Here is a 21899-nt window from a genome sequence, read left to right on the forward strand (position 1 = left end):
TAAGAATGGGACAAAACTTTAATTAAAAAAATTCATAACAATTTTTCTGTACATCCTAGCACATCACTTCTATTGACTTTTTTGTAGGTCTTACAGCCCTTCATTTGCCTACAAAGTTTCATAGCTGTAGGTCAAACCAAACAGGATTGTTTGTAATCTTTCGAATAATGACATTTTTTGCAGCCACTAGGTGGCGCTAGCTTTAAACTGGAATATATTTTTGTCGATATGTTCAGGAGAATATTTTCATCCAATGTGTGAAATTGTGAGAAGATCAGATCATCTGGGTCAAATTACAGCAACTTTTACTGGACAGATAAAGCTTCGGATTGAAAATGGTCGTAGAGGCCACGCCCATTATCGAAACTTCGTAAAATTTGGTGGAGGTCAGCAAGGCTGTCTAGAGGCTTTGCAGACCTAATTTCAGCGATATTACTTCAAAGGGCTCAGCTAAACACATAAAAACGTTTAAAAAATGCTATATTTTTGGCTGCCACTAGGTGGCGCTCGCACTATAACAAAAAATACGTTGATAGGTGTATTCCGCATTGGAAACCCATCAAATATATGAAGTTTAGAAACGATAAGACCATCTGGGACCAAACACAGCAACTTTGTTCGTTTTGGCGAGACATCAGACTGACATTTTTGTTTGCCACTAGATGGCCTTATAAGCAATTGAAGATTTTTTTTAAACACTTGTGTTAAGGGCTTAAGTCTTCATGTGTATGTGAAGTTTCAGATTTTTCTAAGCTTGTAAAGCTGAGTTATAAAGGTTTGTTTCACATGTGGCAAAATAATCATCAAAGGCATAATATAAAGCCCCGCCCCCAACATATTTGATGGCGGATCATCACAAAAATTTGAACAATTGTGCCTCACAGTCAGATAAAACATCACAGCAAATTTGAAGTTGATCGGGTCAAGCGTTTGGGAGAAAAAAGGAGCAGTTCGGGACCTGCAAATGAGCAAAAACGGGCCAAAAGTGCACATTCAAAAATTCATAACTCTCTTTCTGTACATCTGAGCACATGGCTCGCGCTGACTTTTTTGTAGGGCTCGAGGTCCTACATAAGGCTACAAATTTTTGGAGCTCTAGGTCAAACGGGCCGGGAGTGAGAGGCTATTTTCCACTCATAAGGCCATTTTGGGGCCAATTACAGCCACTTTTTTCGTTTTGGCGAGTCATCTGACTTTGAGGTGGCGTGCAGACCACGCCCATTATCGAAAAGTCATAAAATTTTAAAATCGTAATATTCCATGTCTTAATGATATTCTGACCAATTTTCACTTGTTTTACTGAAACAGACTGAGCACAATACATGAAACTGTAAAAAATGACATTTTAATCAACCACTAGGCGGCGCTAGTAGGTATTGAAAAAAACTTTTTTAAAATGTGTTAAAGACATAAGTTTCCATGTGTCTATGAAGTTTTAGATTTTTTTAAGCTAGTACATCAAAGTTATTAAGGTTTATGTCACTCTTGGCGAAGGAAAAATTGAACACATAATTTGAAGCCACGCCCCTATCATATATGTCAGCGGATCTGCACCAAATTTTGCCCACTTGTGCCTCTATGTGTGAATATGGACCACATCAAATTTGAAGGCGATTGAGTAAAGCGTTTAGGAGAAACAAGGAGCAGTTTGGGACCTGCAAACGTGCAAAAATGGGCCAAAAATGCACATTCAAAAATTCATAACTCTTTTTCTGTACATCTGAGCACATGGCTCGCGCTGACTTTTTTGTAGGTCTCTAGGTCCTATATATGCCTAAAAATTTTCGTAGCTCTAGGTGAAACGGGCCGGGACCAGGTGCACTTTTTCAACCTTAGGTGGCGCTGCAGAGCCATTTTTTTTGCATTGTTTTGGGAAACACAAAAATATCCAATTTTTCACCGGGCCCGACAAATGTGCAAAATTTGGTGACTTTTCGTGCATGTTTAGGCCCTCAAAAATGGAAAAGCGCTGCACAGTAAATAATAATAATAACTAGAGCTGCAAGCAGCTATAAAGGGCCCTCGCAGACCTGTGCACGTTGGGGTATTAACAGGTCGGGGTATGAACAAGGACTATGAACGATGAAAAAGTAGTTGTAGATGACTTCAGTGCAGGACTCTTACCAAATATGTAAAATTTAGACAAGGTGGGACAATGTGGGTGGAGTTACTGCAGCTTTTATTGTTCCAATTTTGTGACTTTCAATGCGATATAGGCCACATTCACTGTCGAAACATCGTACTGATTTGCGGAGGGCATAAGGCATGGCCACTGGCTTTTCAAAAAACATTTAAGGGATGTCACTTCAAGGGGCTCAGCAGAGTACATAAAAACATTAAGGAATTGCTATATTTTTTGCTGCCACTAGGTGGCGCTCGTACTATGATTAAAAAATAGGCCTGTAGGTGTGTTTCACATTGGACTCCCATCCCATATATGAATTTTTAAAAATATATGATCGTCTAGGTCCAATTACAGCAACTTTTACCGTTTTCGCGAGACATCGGATTTTGAGTTGGCATAGAGGCCACGCCCTTTAATGAAAAGTCATAAAAGTTGAGAACCTTAATGTTCCAATGTGTCATAGCTTTTCTGACCATTTTTGAGGTCATTTAGTCAAACAGGCATTTCAGAGTACATAAAAGTATAAAAAATGAGATTTTTGTCCGCCACTGGGTGGCGCTGTAAATGATTTGAAAGTTTATCACATAGCTGTATTATTGTATTACTTTTAAAGGCCCAGGAAAGTTTCAGATGGTTTGAAGCTGTCATAGCTGAGTTAATAATATTTTTGTCACTCTTGGCGAAGGAAATATTAAACATAATTTGAAGCTCCGCCCCCATCTTTTATGTCAAGAGATCTTCACGATATTTGGCCTATGTGTGCCCCTCAGTTGGATAATGATTCATGCCAAAGTTGAAGGTAATGGGGTGAATCGTTTAAGAGAAAAAGGCACTAGTTTGAGACGAGCTAATGTCTAAGAATGGGACAAAACTGCACATTAAAAAAATTCATAACAATTTTTCTGTACATCTTAGCACATCACTTCTATTGACTTTTTTGTAGGTCTTGCAGTCCTTCATTTGCCTACAAAGTTTCATAGCTGTAGGTCAAACCAAACAGGATTGACTGTAATCTTTCGACTAATGACATTTTTTGCAGCCACTAGGTGGCGCTAGCTTTAAACTGGAATATATTTGTGTCGATATGTTCAGAAGAATATTATCATCCAATGTGTGAAATTGTGAGAAGATCAGATCATCTGGGTCAAATTACAGCAACTTTTACTGGACAGATAAAGCTTCGGAATGAAAATGGTCGTAGAGACCACGCCCATTATCGAAACTTCGTAAAATTTGGTGGAGGTCAGCAGAGCTGTCTAGAGGCTTTGCAGACTTAATTTCAGCGATATTACATCAAAGGGCTCAGCTAAACACATAAAAACGTTTAAAAAATGCTATATTTTTGGCTGCCACTAGGTGGCGCTCGCACTATAACAAAAAATACGTTGATAGGTGTATTCCGCATTGGAAACCCATCAAATATATGAAGTTTAGAAAAAATAAGACCATCTGGGACCAAACACAGCAACTTTGTTCGTTTTGGCGAGACATCAGACTGACATTTTTGTTTACCACTAGATGGCCTTATAAGCAATTGAAGATTTTTTTAAACACTTGTGTTAAGGGCTTAAGTCTTCATGTGTATGTGAAGTTTCAGATTTTTCTAAGCTTGTAAAGCTGAGTTATAAAGGTTTGTTTCACATGTGGCAAAGTAATCATCAAAGGCATAATATGAAGCCCCGCCCCCAACATATTTGATGGCGGATCATCCCGAAAATTTGAACAATTGTGCCTGACAGTCAGATAAAACATCACAGCAAATTTGAAGTCGATCGGGTCAAGCGTTTGGGAGAAAAAAGGAGCAGTTCGGGACCTGCAAATGAGCAAAAACGGGCCAAAAGTGCACATTCAAAAATTCATAACTCTCTTTCTGTACATCTGAGCATATGGCCCGCGCTGACTTTTTTGTAGGGCTCGAGGTCCTACATAAGACTACAAATTTTTGGAGCTCTAGGTCAAACGGGCCGGGAGTGAGAGGCTATTTTCCACTCATAAGGCCATTTTGGGGCCAATTACAGCCACTTTTTTCGTTTTGGCGAGTCATCTGACTTTGAGGTGGCGTGCAGACTACGCCCATTATCGAAAAGTCGTAAAATTTTAAAACCTTAATATTCCATGTCTTATTGATATTCTGACCAATTTTCATTTGTTTTACTCAAACAGACTGAGCACAATACATGAAAGTGTAAAAAATGACATTTTAATCAACCACTAGGCGGCGCTAGTAGGTATTTAAAAAAACGTTTTTGAAAGGTGTTAAAGACATAAGTTTCCATGTGTCTATGAAGTTTTAGATTTTTTTAAGCTAGTACATCAAAGTTATTAAGGTTTTTGTCCCTCTTGGCGAAGGAAAAATTGAACACATAATTTGAAGCCACGCCCCTATCATATATGCCAGCAGATCTGCACCAAATTTTGCCCACTTGTGCCCCTACGTGTGAATATGGACCACAGCAAATTTGAAGGTGATTGAGTAAAGCGTTTAGGAGAAACAAGGAGCAGTTTGGGACCTACAAACGTGCAAAAATGGGCCAAAAATGCACATTCAAAAATTCATAACTCTTTTTCTGTACATTTGAGCACATGGCTCGCGCTGACTTTTTTGTAGGTCTCTAGGTCCTACATATGCCTAAAAATTTTCGTAGCTCTAGGTCAAACGGGCCGGGACCAGGTGCACTTTTTCGACCTTAGGTGGCGCTGCAGAGCCATTGTTTTTGCATTGTTTTGGGAAACACAAAAATATCCAATTTTTCACCGGGCCCGACAAATGTGCAAATTTTGGTGACTTTTCGTGCATGTTTAGGCCCTCAAAAATGGAAAAGCGCTGCACAGTAAATAATAATAATAATAATAACTAGAGCTGCAAGCAGCTATAAAGGGCCCTCGCAGACCTGTGCACGTTGGGGTATGAACAGGTCGGGGTATGAACAAGGACTATGAATGATGAAAAATTAGTTGTAGATCCCTTCAGTGCAGGACTCTTACCAAATATGTAAAATTTAGACAAGGTGGGACAATGTGGGTGGAGTTACTGCAGCTTTTATTGTTCCAATTTTGTGACTTTCAATGCCATATAGGCCACACCCACTGTCGAGACATTGTACTCATATGTGGGGGGCATAAGGCATGGCCACTGGCTTTGCAGAAAACATTTTAAGGATATCACTTTAAGGGGCTCAGCAGAGTACATAAAAACATTAAGGATTTGCTATTTTTTTTTGCTGCCACTAGGTGGCGCTCGTACTATGATAAAAAATAGGCTTGTAGGTGTGTTTCACATTGGACTCCCATCCCATATACGAAGTTTTAAAAAATATCAGATCATCTAGTTCCAATTACAGCAACTTTTACCGTTTTGGCGAGACATCGGATTTTGAGTTGGCATAGAGGCCACGCCCTTTATTGAAAAGTCATAAAAGTTGAGAACCTTAATGTTCCAATGTGTCATAGCTTTTCTGACCATTTTTGAGTTCATTTAGTCAAACAGGCATTTCACAGTACATAAAAGTATAAATAATGAGAATTTTGTCAGCCACTGGGTGGCGCTGTAAATGATGTGAAAGTTTATCACATAGCTGTATTGTTGCATGACTTTTAAAGTCCCAGGAAAGTTTCAGATGGTTTGAAGCTGTCATAGCTGAGTTATTAATATTTTTGTCACTCTTGGCGAAGGAAGTATTAAACATAATTTGAAGCTCCGCCCCCATCTTTTCTGTCAAGAGATCTTCACGATATTTGAACTATGTGTGCCCCTCAGTTGGATAATGACTCATGCCAAAGTTGAAGGTAATGGGGTGAATCGTTTAAGAGAAAAAGGCACTAGTTTGAGACCAGCTAATGTCTAAGAATTGGACAAAACTGCACATTAAAAAAATTCATAACAATTTTTCTGTACATCCTAGCACATCACTTCTATTGACTTTTTTGTAGGTCTTACAGTCCTTCATTTGCCTACAAAGTTTTATAGCTGTAGGTCAAACCAAACAGGATTGACTGTAATAATTTGACTAATTACATTTTTTGCAGCCACTAGGTGGCGCTAGCTTTAAACTGGAATATATTTTTGTCGATATGTTCAGGAGAATATTTTCATCCAATATGTGAAATTGTGAGAAGATCAGATCATCTGGGTCAAATTACAGCAACTTTTACTGGACAGATAAAGCTTCGGAATGAAAATGGTCGTAGAGGCCACGCCCATTATTGAAACTTCGTAAAATTTGGTGGAGGTCAGCAAGGCTGTCTAGAGGCTTTGCAGACTTAATTTCAGTGATATTACATCAAAGGGCTCAGCTAAACACATAAAAACGTTTAAAAAATGCTATATTTTTGGCTGCCACTAGGTGGCGCTCGCACTATAACAAAAAATACGTTGATAGGTGTATTCCGCATTGGAAACCCATCAAATATATGAAGTTTAGAAAAGATAAGACCATCTGGGACCAAACACAGCAACTTTGTTCGTTTTGGCGAGACATCACACTGACATTTTTGTTTGCCACTAGATGGCCTTATAAGCAATTGAAGATTTTTTTAAACACTTGTGTTAAGGGCTTAAGTGTTCATGTGTATGTGAAGTTTCAGATTTTTCTAAGCTTGTAAAGCTGAGTTATAAAGGTTTGTTTCACATGTGGCAAAGTAATCATCAAAGGCATAATATGAAGCCCCGCCCCCAACATATTTGATTGCGGATCATCACGAAAATTTGAACAATTGTGCCTCACAGTCAGATCAAACATCACAGCAAATTTGAAGTCGATCGGGTCAAGCGTTTGGGAGAAAAAAGGAGCAGTTCGGGACCTGCAAATGAGCAGAAACGGGCCAAAAGTGCACATTCAAAAATTCATAACTCTCTTTCTGTACATCTGAGCACATGGCTCGCGCTGACTTTTTTGTAGGGCTCGAGGTCCTACATAAGGCTACAAATTTTTGTAGCTCTAGGTCAAATGGGCCGGGAGTAAGAAGGTATTTTCCACTCATAAGGCCATTTTGGGGCCAATTACAGCCACTTTTTTCGTTTTGGCGAGTCATCTGACTTTGAAGTGGCGTGCAGACCACGCCCATTGTCGAAAAGTCATAAAATTTTAAAATCTTAATATTCCATGTCTTAATGATATTCTGACCAAGTTTCACTTGTTTTACTCAAACAGACTGAGCACAATACATGAAACTGTAAAAAATGACATTTTAATCAACCACTAGGCGGCGCTAGTAGGTATTGAAAAAAACTTTTTTCAAAGGTGTTAAAGACATAAGTTTCCATGTGTCTATGAAGTTTTAGATTTTTTTAAGCTAGTACATCAAAGTTATTAAGGTTTTTGTCCCTCTTGGCGAAGGAAAAATTGAACACATAATTTGAAGCCACGCCCCTATCATATATGTCAGCGGATCTGCACCAAATTTTGCCCACTTGTGCCCCTATGTGTGAATATGGACCACAGCAAATTTGAAGGCGATTGAGTAAAGCATTTAGGAGAAACAAGGATCAGTTTGGGACCTGCAAACGTGCAAAAATGGGCCAAAAATGCACATTCAAAAATTCATAACTCTTTTTCTGTACATCTGAGCACATGGCTCACGCTGACTTTTTTGTAGGTCTCTAGGTCCTACATATGCCTAAAAATTTTCGTAGCTCTAGGTCAAACGGGCCGGGACCAGGTGCACTTTTTGGACCTTAGGTGGCGCTGCAGAGCCATTTTTTTTGCATTTTTTTGGGAAACACAAAAATATCCAATTTTTCACCGGGCCCGACAAATGTGCAAATTTTGGTGACTTTTCGTGCATGTTTAGGCCCTCAAAAATGGAAAAGCGCTGCACAGTAAATAATAATAATAATAATAATAATAATAATAATAATAATAATAATAATCTGGAGAAAAACAAGAGGGCTCTCGCAGCGGTAGCTGCTCGGGCCCTAATAAGAACTAGAGCTGCAAGCAGCTATAAAGGGCCCTCGCAGACCTGTGCACGTTGGGGTATGAACAGGTCGGGGTATGAACAAGGACTATGAATGATGAAAAATTTGTTGTAGATCACTTCAGTGCAGGACTATTACCAAATATGTAAAATTTAGACAAGGTGGGACAATGTGGGTGGAGTTACTGCAGCTTTTATTGTTCCAATTTTGTGACTTTCAATGCCATATAGGCCACACCCACTGTCGAAACATTGTACTGATTTGTGGGGGGCATAAGGCATGGCCACTGGCTTTTCAGAAAACATTTAAGGGATATCACTTCAAGGGGCTCAGCAGAGTACATAAAAACATTAAGGATTTGCTATGTTTTTTGCTGCCACTAGGTGGCACTCGTACTATGATAAAAAATAGGCTTGTAGGTGTGTTTCACATTGGACTCCCATCCCATATATGAAGTTTTGCAAACATCAGATCATCTAGGTCCAATTACAGCAACTTTTACCGTTTTGGGGAGACATCAGATTTTGAGTTTGCATAGAGGCCACGCCCTTAAATGAAAAGTCATAAAAGTTGAGAACCTTAATGTTCCAATGTGTCATAGCTTTTCTGACCATTTTTGAGTTCATTTAGTCAAACAGGCATTTCAGAGTACATAAAAGTATAAAAAATGAGATTTTTGTCCGCCACTGGGTGGCGCTGTAAATGATTTGAAAGTTTATCACATAGCTGTATTATTGCATGACTTTTAAAGGCCCAGGAAAGTTTCAGATGGTTTGAAGCTGTCATAGCTGAGTTAATAATATTTTTGTCACTCTTGGCGAAGGAAGTATTAAACATAATTTGAAACTCCGCCCCAATTTTTTATGTCGAGATCTTCACGATATTTGGACTATGTGTGCCCCTCAGTTGGATAATGATTCATGCCAAAGTTGAAGGTAATGGCGTGAATCGTTTAAGAGAAAAAGGCACTAGTTTGAGACCAGCTAATGTCTAAGAATGGGACAAAACTGCACATAATTTTTCTGTACATCCTAGCACATCACTTCTATTGACTTTTTTGTAGGTCTTACAGTCCTTCATTTGCCTACAAAGTTTCATAGCTGTAGGTCAAACCAAACAGGATTGACTGTAATCTTTCGACTAATGACATTTTTTGCAGCCACACAGAAAACATTTAAGGGATATCACTTCAAGGGGCTCAGCACATAAAACGTTAAGGATTTGCTATAGTTTTTGCTGCCACTAGGTGGCGCTCGTACTATGATAAAAAAATAGGCCTGTAGGTGTGTTTCACATTGGACTCCCATACCATATATGAAGTTTTAAAAATATCAGATCGTCTAGGTCCAATTACAGCAACTTTTACCGTTTTCGCGCGAGACATCAGATTTTGAGTTGGCATAGAGGCCACGCCCTTTAATGAAAAGTCATAAAAGTTGAGAACCTTAATGTTCCAATGTGTCATAGCTTTTCTGACCATTTTTGAGTTCATTTAGTCAAACAGGCATTTCACAGTACATAAAAGTAAAAAAAAATTGATTTTTGTCCGCCACTGGGTGGCGCTGTAAATGATTTGAAAGTTTATCACATAGCTGTATTATTGCATGACTTTTAAAGTCCCAGGAAAGTTTCAGGTGGTTTAAAGCTGTCATAGCTGAGTTATTAAGATTTTTGTCACTCTTGGCAAAGGAAGTATTAAACATAATTTGAAGCTCCGCCCCCATCTTTTATGTCAAGAGATCTTCACGATATTTGGAGTATGTGTGCCCCTCAGTTGGATAATGATTCATGCCAAAGTTGAAGGTAATGGGGTGAATCATTTACGAGAAAAAGGCACTAGTTTGAGACCAGCTAATGTCTAAGAATGGGACAAAACTGCACATTAAAAAAATTCATAACAATTTTTCTGTACATCCTAGCACATCACTTTAATTGACTTTTTAATAGGTCTTGCTGTCCTTCATTTGTCTACAAAGTTTCATAGCTGTAGGTCAAACCAAACAGCATTGACTGTAATATTTCGACTACTGACATTTTTTGCAGCCACAAGATGGCGCTAGCTTTAAACTGGAATATATTTTTGTCGATATGTTCAGGAAAATATTTTCATCCAATGTGTGAAATTGTGAGAAGATCAGATCATCTGGGTCAAATTACAGCAACTTTTACTGGACAGATAAAGTTTGGGAATGAAAATGGTCGTAGAGGCCACGCCCATTATCGAAACTTCGTAAAATTTGGTGGAGGTCAGCAAGGCTGTCTAGAGGCTTGTCAGACTTAATTTCAGCGATATTACTTTAAAGGGTTCAGCTAAACACATAAAAACGTTTAAAAAATGCTATATTTTTGGCTGCCACTAGTTGGCGCTCGCACTATAACTAAAAATACGTTGATAGGTGTATTCCGCATTGGAAACCCATCAAATATATGAAGTTTAGAAAAGATAAGACCATCTGGGACCAAACACAGCAACTTTGTTCGTTTTGGCGAGACATCAGACTGACATTTTTGTTTGCCACTAGATGGCCTTATAAGCAATTGAAGATTTTTTTAAACACTTGTGTTAAGGGCTTGAGTCTCCATGTGTCTGTGAAGTTTCAGATTTTTCTAAGCTTGTAAAGCTGAGTTATAAAGATTTGTTTCACATGTGGCAAAGTAATCATCAAAGGCATAATATGAAGCCCCGCCCCCAACATATTTGATGGCGGATCATCACAAAAATTTGAACAATTGTGCCTCACAGTCAGATAAAACTTCACAGCAAATTTGAAGTCGATCGAGTCAAGCGTTTGGGAGAAAAAAGAAGCAGTTCGGGACCTGCAAATGAGCAAAAACGGGCCAAAAGTGCACATTCAAAAATTCATAACTCTCTTTCTGTACATCTGAGCACATGGCTCGCGCTGACTTTTTTGTAGGGCTCGAGGTCCTACATAAGGCTACAAATTTTTGGAGCTCTAGGTCAAACGGGCCGGGAGTGAGAGGCTATTTTCCACTCATAAGGCCATTTTGGGGCCAATTACAGCCACTTTTTTCGTTTTGGCGAGTCATCTGACTTTGAGGTGGCGTGCAGACTACGCCCATTATCGAAAATTCGTAAAATTTTAAAACCTTAATATTCCATGTCTTAATGATATTCTGACCAATTTTCATTTGTTTTACTCAAACAGACTGAGCACAATACATGAAAGTGTAAAAAATGACATTTTAATCAACCACTAGGCGGCGCTAGTAGGTATTTAAAAAAACTTTTTTTTAAGGTTTTAAAGACATAAGTTTCCATGTGTCTATGAAGTTTTAGATTTTTTTAAGCTAGTACATCAAAGTTATTAAGGTTTATGTCTCTCTTGGCGAAGAAAAAATTGAACACATAATTTGAAGCCACGCCCCTATCATATATGTCAGCGGATCTGCACCAAATTTTGCCCAGTTGTGCCCCTATGTCTTATTATATACCACAGCAAATTTGAAGGCGATTGAGTAAAGCGTTTAGGAGAAACAAGGAGCAGTTTGGGACCTGCAAACGTGCAAAAATGGGCCAAAAATGCACATTCAAAAATTCATAACTCTTTTTCTGTACATCTGAGTACATGGTTCGCGCTGACTTTTTTGTAGGTCTCTAGGTCCTACATATGCCTAAAAATTTTCGTAGCTCTAGGTCAAACAGGCCGGGACCAGGTGCACTTTTTCGACCTTAGGTGGCGCTGCATAGCCATTTTTTTTGCATTGTTTTGGGAAACTCAAAAATATCCAATTTTTCACCGGGCCCGACAAACGTGCAAATTTTGGTGACTTTTCGTGCATGTTTAGGCCCTCAAAAATGGAAAAGCGCTGCACAGTAAATAATAATAATAATAATAATAATAACTAGAGCTGCAAGCAGCTATAAAGGGCCCTCGCAGACCTGTGCACGTTGGGGTATGAACAGGTCGGGGTATGAACAAGGACTATGAATGATGAAAAATTAGTTGTAGATCACTTCAGTGCAGGACTATTACCAAATATGTAAAATTTAGACAAGGTGGGACAATGTGGGTGGAGTTACTGCAGCTTTTATTGTTCCAATTTTGTGACTTTCAATGCCATATAGGCCACACCCACTGTCGAAACATTGTACTGATTTGTGGAGGGCATAAGGCATGGCCTCTGGCTTTTCAGAAAACATTTAAGGGATATCACTTCAAGGGGCTCAGCAGAGTACATAAAAACATTAAGGATTTGCTATATTTTTTGCTGCCACTAGGTGGCGCTCGTACTATGATAAAAAATAGGCTTGTAGGTGTGTTTCACATTGGACTCCCATCCCATATATGAAGTTTTGCAAAAATCAGATCATCTAGGTCCAATTACAGCAACTTTTACCGTTTTGGTGAGAAATCGGACTTTGAGCTGGCATACAGGCCACCCCTTTGATTGAAAAATCATAAAAGTTGAGAACCTTCATTCTCCACTGTGTCATAGCTTTTCTGACCATTTTTTAGTACATGTAGTCAAACAGACATTGCACAGTACATGAGAGTGTAAAAAATTAGATTTTTGTCCGCCACTAGGTGACGCTGTAAATGATTTGGATGTTTATCACATAGCTGTATTAGGGCATGACTTTTAAACTCCCTGCAAGTGTTTCACATGATTTGAAGCTGAAACAGCTGAGTTATTAAGGTTTTTGTCACTCTTGGCGAAGAAAATATTCAAAACAATTTGAAGCTCCGCCCACATCTTACAAGTCATGGGATCTTCACAATTTTTGGGAGATTTGTGCCGCTATATCTGCTAATAGTCCATGCCAACGTAGAAGTTAATCGGGTGAACCGTTTAAGAGAAAAAGGCACTAGATTTAGACCGGCTAATGTCTAAGAATGGGGCAAAATTGCACATAAAAAAAAATCATAAAAATTATTCTGTACATCTTAGCACATCACTCCTATTGACTTTTTTGTAGGTCTTACAATCCTACATATGCCTAAAAACTTTTATAGTGTTAGGTCAAACCAAACAGGAATAACTCCAATCTTTCGACTAATGACATTTTTTGCAGCCACTAGGTGGCGCTAGCTTTAAACTGGAATATATGTTTGTCGATGTCTTCAAGAACAGATTTTCATCCAATGTGTGAAATTGTGAGAAGATCAGATCATCTGGGTCAAATTACAGCAGCTTTTACTGGTCCGTTAAATTTTTGGAATGAAAATGGACGTAAAGGCCACGCCCATCATCGAAAATTCGTAAAATTTGGTGGAGGTCAGCAGGGCTGTCTAGAGGCTTGTCACACTTAATTTCAGCGATATTACTTCAAAGGGCTTAGCTAAACACGTAAAAATGTTTCAAAAATGCTATTTTTTTGGCTGCCACTAGGTGGCGCTCGCACTATAGCAAAAAATACGTTGATAGGTGTAATCTGCATTGGAAATCCATCAAATATGTAATGTTTAGAAAAGATAAGACTATCTGGGACCAAACACAGCAACTTTGTTCGTTTTGGCGAGACATCAGACTGACATTTTTGTTTGCCACTAGATGGCCTCACAAGCAATTGAAGATTTGTTTAACCACTTGTGTTAAGGGCTTGAGTCTCCATGTGTCTGTGAAGTTTCAGATTTTTCTAAGCTTGTAAAGCTGAGTTATAAAGGTTTGTTTCACATGTGGCAAAGTAATCATCAAAGGCATAATATAAAGCCCCGCCCCCAACATATTTGTTGGCAGATCGTCACAAAAATTTGAACAATTGTGCCTCACAGTCAGATAAAACATCACAGCAAATTTGAAGTCGATCGGGTCAAGCGTTTGGGAGAAAAAAGGAGCAGTTCGGGACCTGCAAATGAGCAAAAACGGGCCAAAAGTGCACATTCAAAAATTCATAACTCTCTTTCTGTACATCTGAGCATATGGCTCGCGCTGACTTTTTTGTAGGGCTCGAGGTCCTACATAAGGCTACAAATTTTTGTAGCTTTAGGTCAAACGGGCCGGGAGTGAGAGGCTATTTTCCACTCATAAGGCCATTTTGGGGCCAATTTCAGCCACTTTTTTCGTTTTGGCGAGTCATCTGACTTTGAGGTGGCGTGCAGACTATGCCCATTATCGAAAAGTCGTAAAATTTTAAAACCTTAATATTCCATGTCTTAATGATATTCTGACCAATTTTCATTTGTTTTACTCAAACAGACTGAGCACAATACATGAAAGTGTAAAAAATGACATTTTAATCAACCACTAAGTGGCGCTAGTAGGTATTTAAAAAAACTTTTTTCAAAGGTGTTAAAGACATAAGTTTCCATGTGTCTATGAAGTTTTAGATTTTTTTAAGCTAGTACATCAAAGTTATTAAGGTTTATGTCACTCTTGGCGAAGGAAAAATTGAACACATAATTTGAAGCCACGCCCCTATCATATATGTCAGCGGATCTGCACCAAATTTTGCCCACTTGTGCCCCTATGTGTGAATATTGACCACAGCAAATTTGAAGGTGATTGAGTAAAGCGTTTAGGAGAAACAAAGAGCAGTTTGGGACCTGCAAACGTGCAAAAATGGGCCAAAAATGCACATTCAAAAAATCATAACTCTTTTTCTGTACATCTGAGCACATGGCTCGCGCTGACTTTTTTGTAGGTCTCTAGGTCCTACATATGCCTAAAAATTTTCGTAGCTCTAGGTCAAACGGGCCGGGACCAGGTGCACTTTTTCAACCTTAGGTGGCGCTGCAGAGCCATTTTTTTTGCATTGTTTTGGGAAACACAAAATTATCCAATTTTTCACCGGGCCCGACAAATGTGCAAATTTTGGTGACTTTTCGTGCATGTTTAGGCCCTCAAAATTGGAAAAGCGCTGCACAGTAAATAATAATAATAATAATAATAATAATAATAATAATAATAATAATAATAATAATAATAATCTGGAGAAAAACAAGAGGGCTCTCGCAGCGGTAGCTGCTCGGGCCCTAATAATAATAATAATCCGGAGAAAAACAAGAGGGCTCTCGCAGCGGTAGCTGCTCGGGCCCTAATAATAATAATCCGGAGAAAAACAAGAGGGCTCTCGCAGCGGTAGCTGCTCGGGCCCTAATAATAATCTGGAGAAAAACAAGAGGGCTCTCGCAGCGGTAGCTGCTCGGGCCCTAATAATCCGGTGAAAAACAAGAGGGCTCTCGCAGCGGTAGCTGCTCGGGCCCTAATAATCCGGAGAAAAACAAGAGGGCTCTCGCAGCGGTAGCTGCTCGGGCCCTAATAATAATCTGGAGAAAAACAAGAGGGCTCTCGCAGCGGTAGCTGCTCGGGCCCTAATAATAATAATAATAATAATAATCTGGAGAAAAACAAGAGGGCTCTCGCAGCGGTAGCTGCTCGGGCCCTAATAATAATCTGGAGAAAAACAAGAGGGCTCTCGCAGCGGTAGCTGCTCGGGCCCTAATAATAATCTGGAGAAAAACAAGAGGGCTCTCGCAGCGGTAGCTGCTCGGGCCCTAATAATAATCCGGAGAAAAACAAGAGGGCTCTCGCAGCGGTAGCTGCTCGGGCCCTAATAATAATCCGGAGAAAAACAAGAGGGCTCTCGCAGCGGTAGCTGCTCGTGCCCTAATACAGTGGTACCTCGGTACTCGACCATAATCCGTTCTGAGGTGGTGGTCGAGCACCGATTTGTTCGAACACCGAAAGCAATTTTCCCATAAGAAATAATGGAAAGTATGTGTGCACAAGTAAATGTGCACAAGCAGTACATGATAAAGATAAAGATAAATAAAGCATTATAAACCATTTTGTATAATTTACTTACGTTTTGGAGAGTGGTTGATGGCATACAGGAATGGATGTGGTGAGGACGGGAGGGAGTTACTCCTTCCATGATGACGCTAGCTAACTGCGACGCGAGGTACACCGCGTTCATATTTTGCTATAATTTCCTTCTTCGGTTCAATAGTGGTCCTCATTGTTTTCCTCTTTGCCTTCCCCTTATCACTGTCTTTCTTTGGACCCATTATTAAGGGCTAGAGCAACACGAAAAAGTTTAAATCCGGGAAGAAATACTCGAACAAACGTCTTACTCCGCTGGCGGTCTGAGTTGAACTGGCGCTTACCCGCTGGCCGAGAAGGGCCGAGGAGCGCGTTCGGGTCGGCTCGGCTCGGCTCGGCTAGGCTCGGCTAGTCGAGCACCGAAAATCTGTTTGAGGTCCGATGCATTATCTACTTGAATTTTTTGGTCGAGCACCGATTTGGTCGAGTATAGAGGCGGTCGAGTACCGAGGTACCACTGTAATAATAATCCGGAGAAAAACAAGAGGGCTCTTGCAGCGGTAGCTGCTCGGGCCCTAATAATCGAGAGCGGTAGCTGCTCGGGCCCTAATACTACTAATAATAATAATGATAATAATAATAATAATAATCTGGTGAAAAACAAGAGGGCTCTCGCAGCTGTGGCTGCTCGGACCCTAATAATTTAATAATCCAGAGAAAAACAAGAGGGCTCTCGCAGCTGTGGCTGCTCGGACCCTAATAATTTAATAATCCAGAGAAAAACAAGAGGGCTCTCGCAGCGATAGCTGCTCGGGCCCTAATAATAATAACTAGAGCTGCAAGCAGCTATAACAGGCCCTCACAGACTTGAGTACGTTGAAGTATGAACAGTTGGATGTATGAACATTTTGGGTATGAACGTATTTGTGCTTATCCAGGTGAACTGTAGAAGACAATGTTTTAGAAAAGGTCAAATTTTCATTAGCATTTGTTCAACGGATTCAACTAATTGGAATTGCAAAATCGGTAATATATTATTTTCTGCCACAAAGAGATTTGAGCACTACGATGGAATATATGTTTGTTGATGTCTGTAAGTCGTGACAAGATGAGATCACCTGGGTAAAACTGAAGCAGCATTTACTTTTACAATAAATCGTTGTAAAGCGCACTGCTGTAAAGGCCACGACCATTATCAAAACATCGTAATATTTGGTGGAGGAAATTAGGCGTGTATGAAGGCCTGTCTGAAAAAAATTCTGTGATATTACTTTGACAGGCTCAACATGGTACATATACAGTGATCCCCCCTACTTCGCGGTTAATGGGAGGTGTCAACTCCCAGCGAAGTCTGAAACCTGCAAAGTAGGGTATCAGTTCCTAGATTTCTATGTACGCCCCAATATAGCCGCAGTAACAATAAACAATGTTTTTTTTTTTTTGTATTTTTTGCGTATTTTATTTCCTTTCTCCTATTATTTAACATTACATTATCCTTATTAACATTATTAACATTATTGTATATTCATTAAATAACTAATATTACATAGTTTGTTGAGAATTTGTTCTCAGGACTGGTTATCTGCACCAAGACTCTGGGGAAAGAGTACGCAAGTCATCACGTTGAACTTCATTTATTTTGGCTCATGTATGGTGTATCATGTAGTATCTGTTGAATAATAAATCAACAACAATGTTAAAGTCATTCAACTAACATATAAACAATCTATGAATTTGCTGTATTTTTAGCCGACATTAGCGGGTTAGCAACAACTAACGACAACTACTAACTATAAAGTGTAACCTCTACACAAACGAACACATAAATAGAATAAACACTCATTGCTTACTAATCATAGGCAGTAGCGTGCGTTATCAACATAAATGATAATAAACTATAATTATGATCTTACATTGTCATTCACTACGTCACCGTAACAAGCCGAATGACGCGCAGAGAACGTAAAACAGGAAACGGAAATGCAACACGACCCGACAAATTAAAAGCATGCATTTCAAAATAAGATAAAAAAGTCACACATTCTAACGCTTGAAGAATTCTTAACATAGTTATTAACTAATACTGCTTAGTTATTTGATGAATACAGTACTGTCTAATGTACTTTTTTGCTTTTTTCAATTTTTTCGATTTTTGTGCATTTTTTAAATTCTTTTTTGTTTTGAAATATTTTTAATTTTTCCTGGAAAAACCCGCGAAGTACTGAGACCGCGAAGCAGGAGGGATAACTGTATATGAAAATGTAATTATTTGCTGCCACCAGGTGGCGCCCACACTACGAAGAAGAAAAGTGTGTTTAGCATTGTACTCCCATAAAATGAAATTTAAAGAATATCATCTTGGTCCAATTACATTAAGTTTTACCGGACTGGCCAAACATCGGACTTTAAGGCGGTGTAAAGGCCACGCCCAAATTTGAAGTCATAAAATTTGAGATTCTTAATGTTCCCTATATCTCAATATTTTCCTGACTAATTTTCTGTGAATTTAATGAAACCAGAATAGCACAGAACATGAAAGTGTAAAAATTAACTTTTTGTCTGGCACCAGGTGTTGCTATTGGTAATTTGGAAATGTGTCATGTAGAAGATTTAGACCATGAGTCTAAATGATACCGTTAAGTTTCAGATATTTTAAAGCTTGTTCAGCTGAGTTATAAAGGTTTTTGTCACTGTGGGTGAAGGAAACATTGAATTCATGTTTTTAAAGCCCACCTCCATCATATATTTCATGGGATTGTGACTATTTTTGGACCAGTTGTGCCTCTAAGTTTGATAATGGTCTCCAACAAATTGAAAGTTGATGGGGTCAACCGTATAAGAGAAGGCGGCAGCAGTGGAAGACTTACAAATGGCCATGAATGCATCAAAATTGCAAATTAAAAAATCGTAACTCTTTTTCTGTACATCCTAGTGTAAGGCTGTCTTTGATTGTTTTGTAGATCATAGGGTCCTGCATATGCCGACAGTTATTTACCGTCCTCCTGGCCCATACTCTGGATTCTTAGATGAATTCCCTGAACTTATGGCTGACTTAATAACTCACACAGATAATATATTAATTATGGGTGACTTCAATATTCATATGAACTCCCCATTAGAGCCACTTACTGTAGCTTTTCAAGCAATAATCGATGCATTTGGTTTTACACAAATAATAAAAGCAGCAACACACCAGAATGGTAATATCTTAGACTTAGTGCTAACCCATGGCCTAACTGCCTCAAACGTCACAATTCTGCCGCAACAGCTGCCTTTCCGTCTTTCACTGGCTCAGTCGATAAGCTCGCGAATGATTTTAATTCGGTTCTTTTAAATTCCCTAAACTCCATTGCGCCGCTGAAACTTAAAACTCGTCCGAAGCGGCACACTCCGTGGTTTACGGAGGAAACGCGTACGTCTAAATTGTTAAGTAGACAACTTGAGCGTAAATGGCGAACAACTAAACTCGAGGTTTTCCGTCAGGCCTGGTGCGATAGCTTGGTGAAATATAAAGAGGCTCTTAGGTTAGCAAAAACAATGTACTTTTCCAAAATGATTAGTCTTAATAAAAACAACCCAAAATATTTATTTGAGACGGTAGCGCAGCTAACACAGCGGCAGCAGGTTAATCATAATTCCCTCCATTCAGCACACGCTTTCATGCAATTCTTTACTCAGCGGATTCAGCTAATAAGGGAAGAAATAAAAAAGGCAGCACCGCTCACCACCTCGACTGTAATTGTTGATGCTAGTTCGGACAATCAGGTTCATGAAAGTCTGGCTACCCTGTCCCAGTTTGATTTAGTATCCCTGGAGTGTCTTACACAACTGGTTAATGCAGCAAAGCCGACGTCCTGCATGCTCGACCCGCTTCCAGGCAAACTCGTCAAAGATTTATTCCCGGTTTTAGGGTCATCTGTCTTGAATATTATCAACCTGTCACTCTCCTCTGGCATTGTACCTGAGACTTTTAAGACGGCCGTCATTCAACCATTACTTAAGAAACCTCACCTAGATCCTGAAGATCTCTCTAACTATAGGCCAGTGTTACACCTTCCGTTTATCGCCAAAATTCTTGAGAAAGTTGTAACACAACAGCTTAGCGATTTTATGATAGACAACAATAGATTTGAACTCTTTCAGTCAGGTTTTAGGGCCAACCACTCAACTGAGACAGCCCTAGTAAAAGTGACGAATGATCTTCTCTTAGCCTTGGATTCCAACATCTCATCAATATTATTACTGCTTGATCTTAGTGCCGCATTTGACACTATTGATCATCATATTCTTATAGAACGTCTTAGATCATGTGTTGGTATCTCGGGATCAGCACTTTCTTGGTTCAGATCTTACATCCTGGGAAGGACGCATAGTGTCTCTTATGGTGATGCGATCTCTGAGTCTTTCTCCGTCTCATGTGGTGTCCCGCAGGGGTCAGTACTTGGTCCCTTACTGTTCAACATCTACATGATTCCTCTTGGCGATATTATACGCAAACATGCTATTAGTTTTCATTGCTATACTGATGATACCCAACTCTATATGCCCTTAGAAATAACGTATCCGTGCAAGTGCAGTAAACTGGAGGCTTGCCTTGCCGAGATTAAACAATGGATGTCTTCCAATTTTCTGCTTCTCAACCCTAATAAAACTGAGATGTTATTTATTGGCCCTGCTCATCATCAGCACTTGCTTAAGAATACCACGCTGAACCTAGAAAACTGTATTATTTCCCAAAGTAGTTCTGCAAAAAATCTCGGCGTGATATTTGACTCAACTCTCTCCTATCGAACACATATTAATAACATGACAAGAACGGCGTTTTTTCACCTCCGCAATATAGCTAAAATTCGCCCTATTCTTTCTCTTAGCGATGCAGAAACATTATTTCATGCATTTGTTACATCGCGCCTAGACTATTGCAACATTTTGTTTTCTGGACTTCCCATGTCCTACATTAAGAGCCTGCAGTGTGTACAGAATGCAGCAGCGAGACTATTGACAAGGACGAGAAAGTTTGATCATATTACTCCGATTCTAGCTGACCTGCATTGGCTTCCAATACACCTGAGATGTGATTTTAAGGTGCTGTTAATTACTTATAAAATTTTACATGGTTTAGCTCCTTCCTATCTCGTCGACTTAGTATCACCTTATGTTCCGTCCCGACAACTTCGATCGCAAAATGCCGGTTTGCTATCGACCCCACGGGCTAAAAAGAAGTCTGCGGGATCAAGGGCATTTTCCATTCGCGCGCCAGTACTATGGAATGCCCTACCAATGGAAGTTCGCGCAGCCACCTCAGTAGAAATCTTTAAATCCCGACTAAAAACACATTTATACTCAAAAGCATTTAGTTAATTTAGCCTGTCTGTAGCCTTCTTCTTTTTTCTTTTTTCCTGCCCCCCTCTTCCGGCTGGGAGAGGGGGCTAGCTAGATGGTGAGGGTTGACTTGACCGCCTCCATTGGGTCCTGCGCTGGTCGACCATCACGGGTTAGGAGTTTGGCCGTCTGCAGTCCACCTGGCTGGAATGTGGGATGGTTCCTGCCCAATGGCTTTGCCTGCTGTCAAGACATCACTGCACTATATAGCACAATATGTTTTCTGTAATTTATGTTGTTTCTGTGTCTGGTACATGCAGCATCCACTTCAACCTGTGGGCCTGGAAGGGGGCTCCTCCCACCTGTGGTCCCTTCTGGAGGTTTCTGATTTTCCCCAAATTGGGGTTTTTGAGTTTTTCCTTCCCTTTCTGGGAGCTTTGACAGGGGATGCTGTTGTGTACCCTATACTGAAAAGATGTCTCTGTACGACCTCTTTTCATTCTGTGAAGCCCTTTGAGACTTCGGTGATTTAGGGCTATATAAATAAAATTTGATTGATTAATTGATTGATTGATTGACAAATTTTGGAAGGTGAAAGGCGAACCAACTGGGTTTGGCTGCAGTCCTTTGCTTTCCTTTTTTGCTCTAACTAGGTGGCGCTCGCAGAACGACAAAAAACTGGTTAATAGGTGTGTTTTACATTGGACTCCCATTACCTATATGAAATTTAGAAAAGATAAGACCATCTGGGTCCAATTACAGAAACTTTTTCGGATTGGCGAGACATCGGAATTTGAGACGACGTACTGG

The 21899-nt window shown here is 39.7% G+C and overlaps 1 protein-coding gene across 4 annotated transcripts in view; it reads left to right on the forward strand.

Moving 5' to 3' along the window:
• LOC148416369 (uncharacterized) overlaps positions 1 to 21899 on the forward strand; it is a 42424-nt gene that overhangs the window by 12726 nt on the left and 7799 nt on the right. Inside the window, exon 1 of one of the 4 annotated variants that reach the window (XM_088428446.1) lies at positions 18668 to 21469. The exons of the other annotated variants lie outside the window; for them this stretch is intronic. Within the exon in view, the coding sequence (XP_088284572.1) occupies positions 21382 to 21469 (88 nt within the window). The 5' untranslated portion in view covers positions 18668 to 21381. Of the gene's footprint in view, positions 1 to 18667; positions 21470 to 21899 lie in introns of those variants that run through there. 4 annotated transcript variants of the gene reach the window in all.

Source organism: Hippichthys cyanospilos, chromosome 11, assembly GCF_059441005.1.
Source record: "Hippichthys cyanospilos isolate Australia breed blue-spotted pipefish chromosome 11, RoL_Hcya_1.0, whole genome shotgun sequence".
Taxonomy (NCBI): Eukaryota; Metazoa; Chordata; class Actinopteri; order Syngnathiformes; family Syngnathidae; genus Hippichthys; species Hippichthys cyanospilos.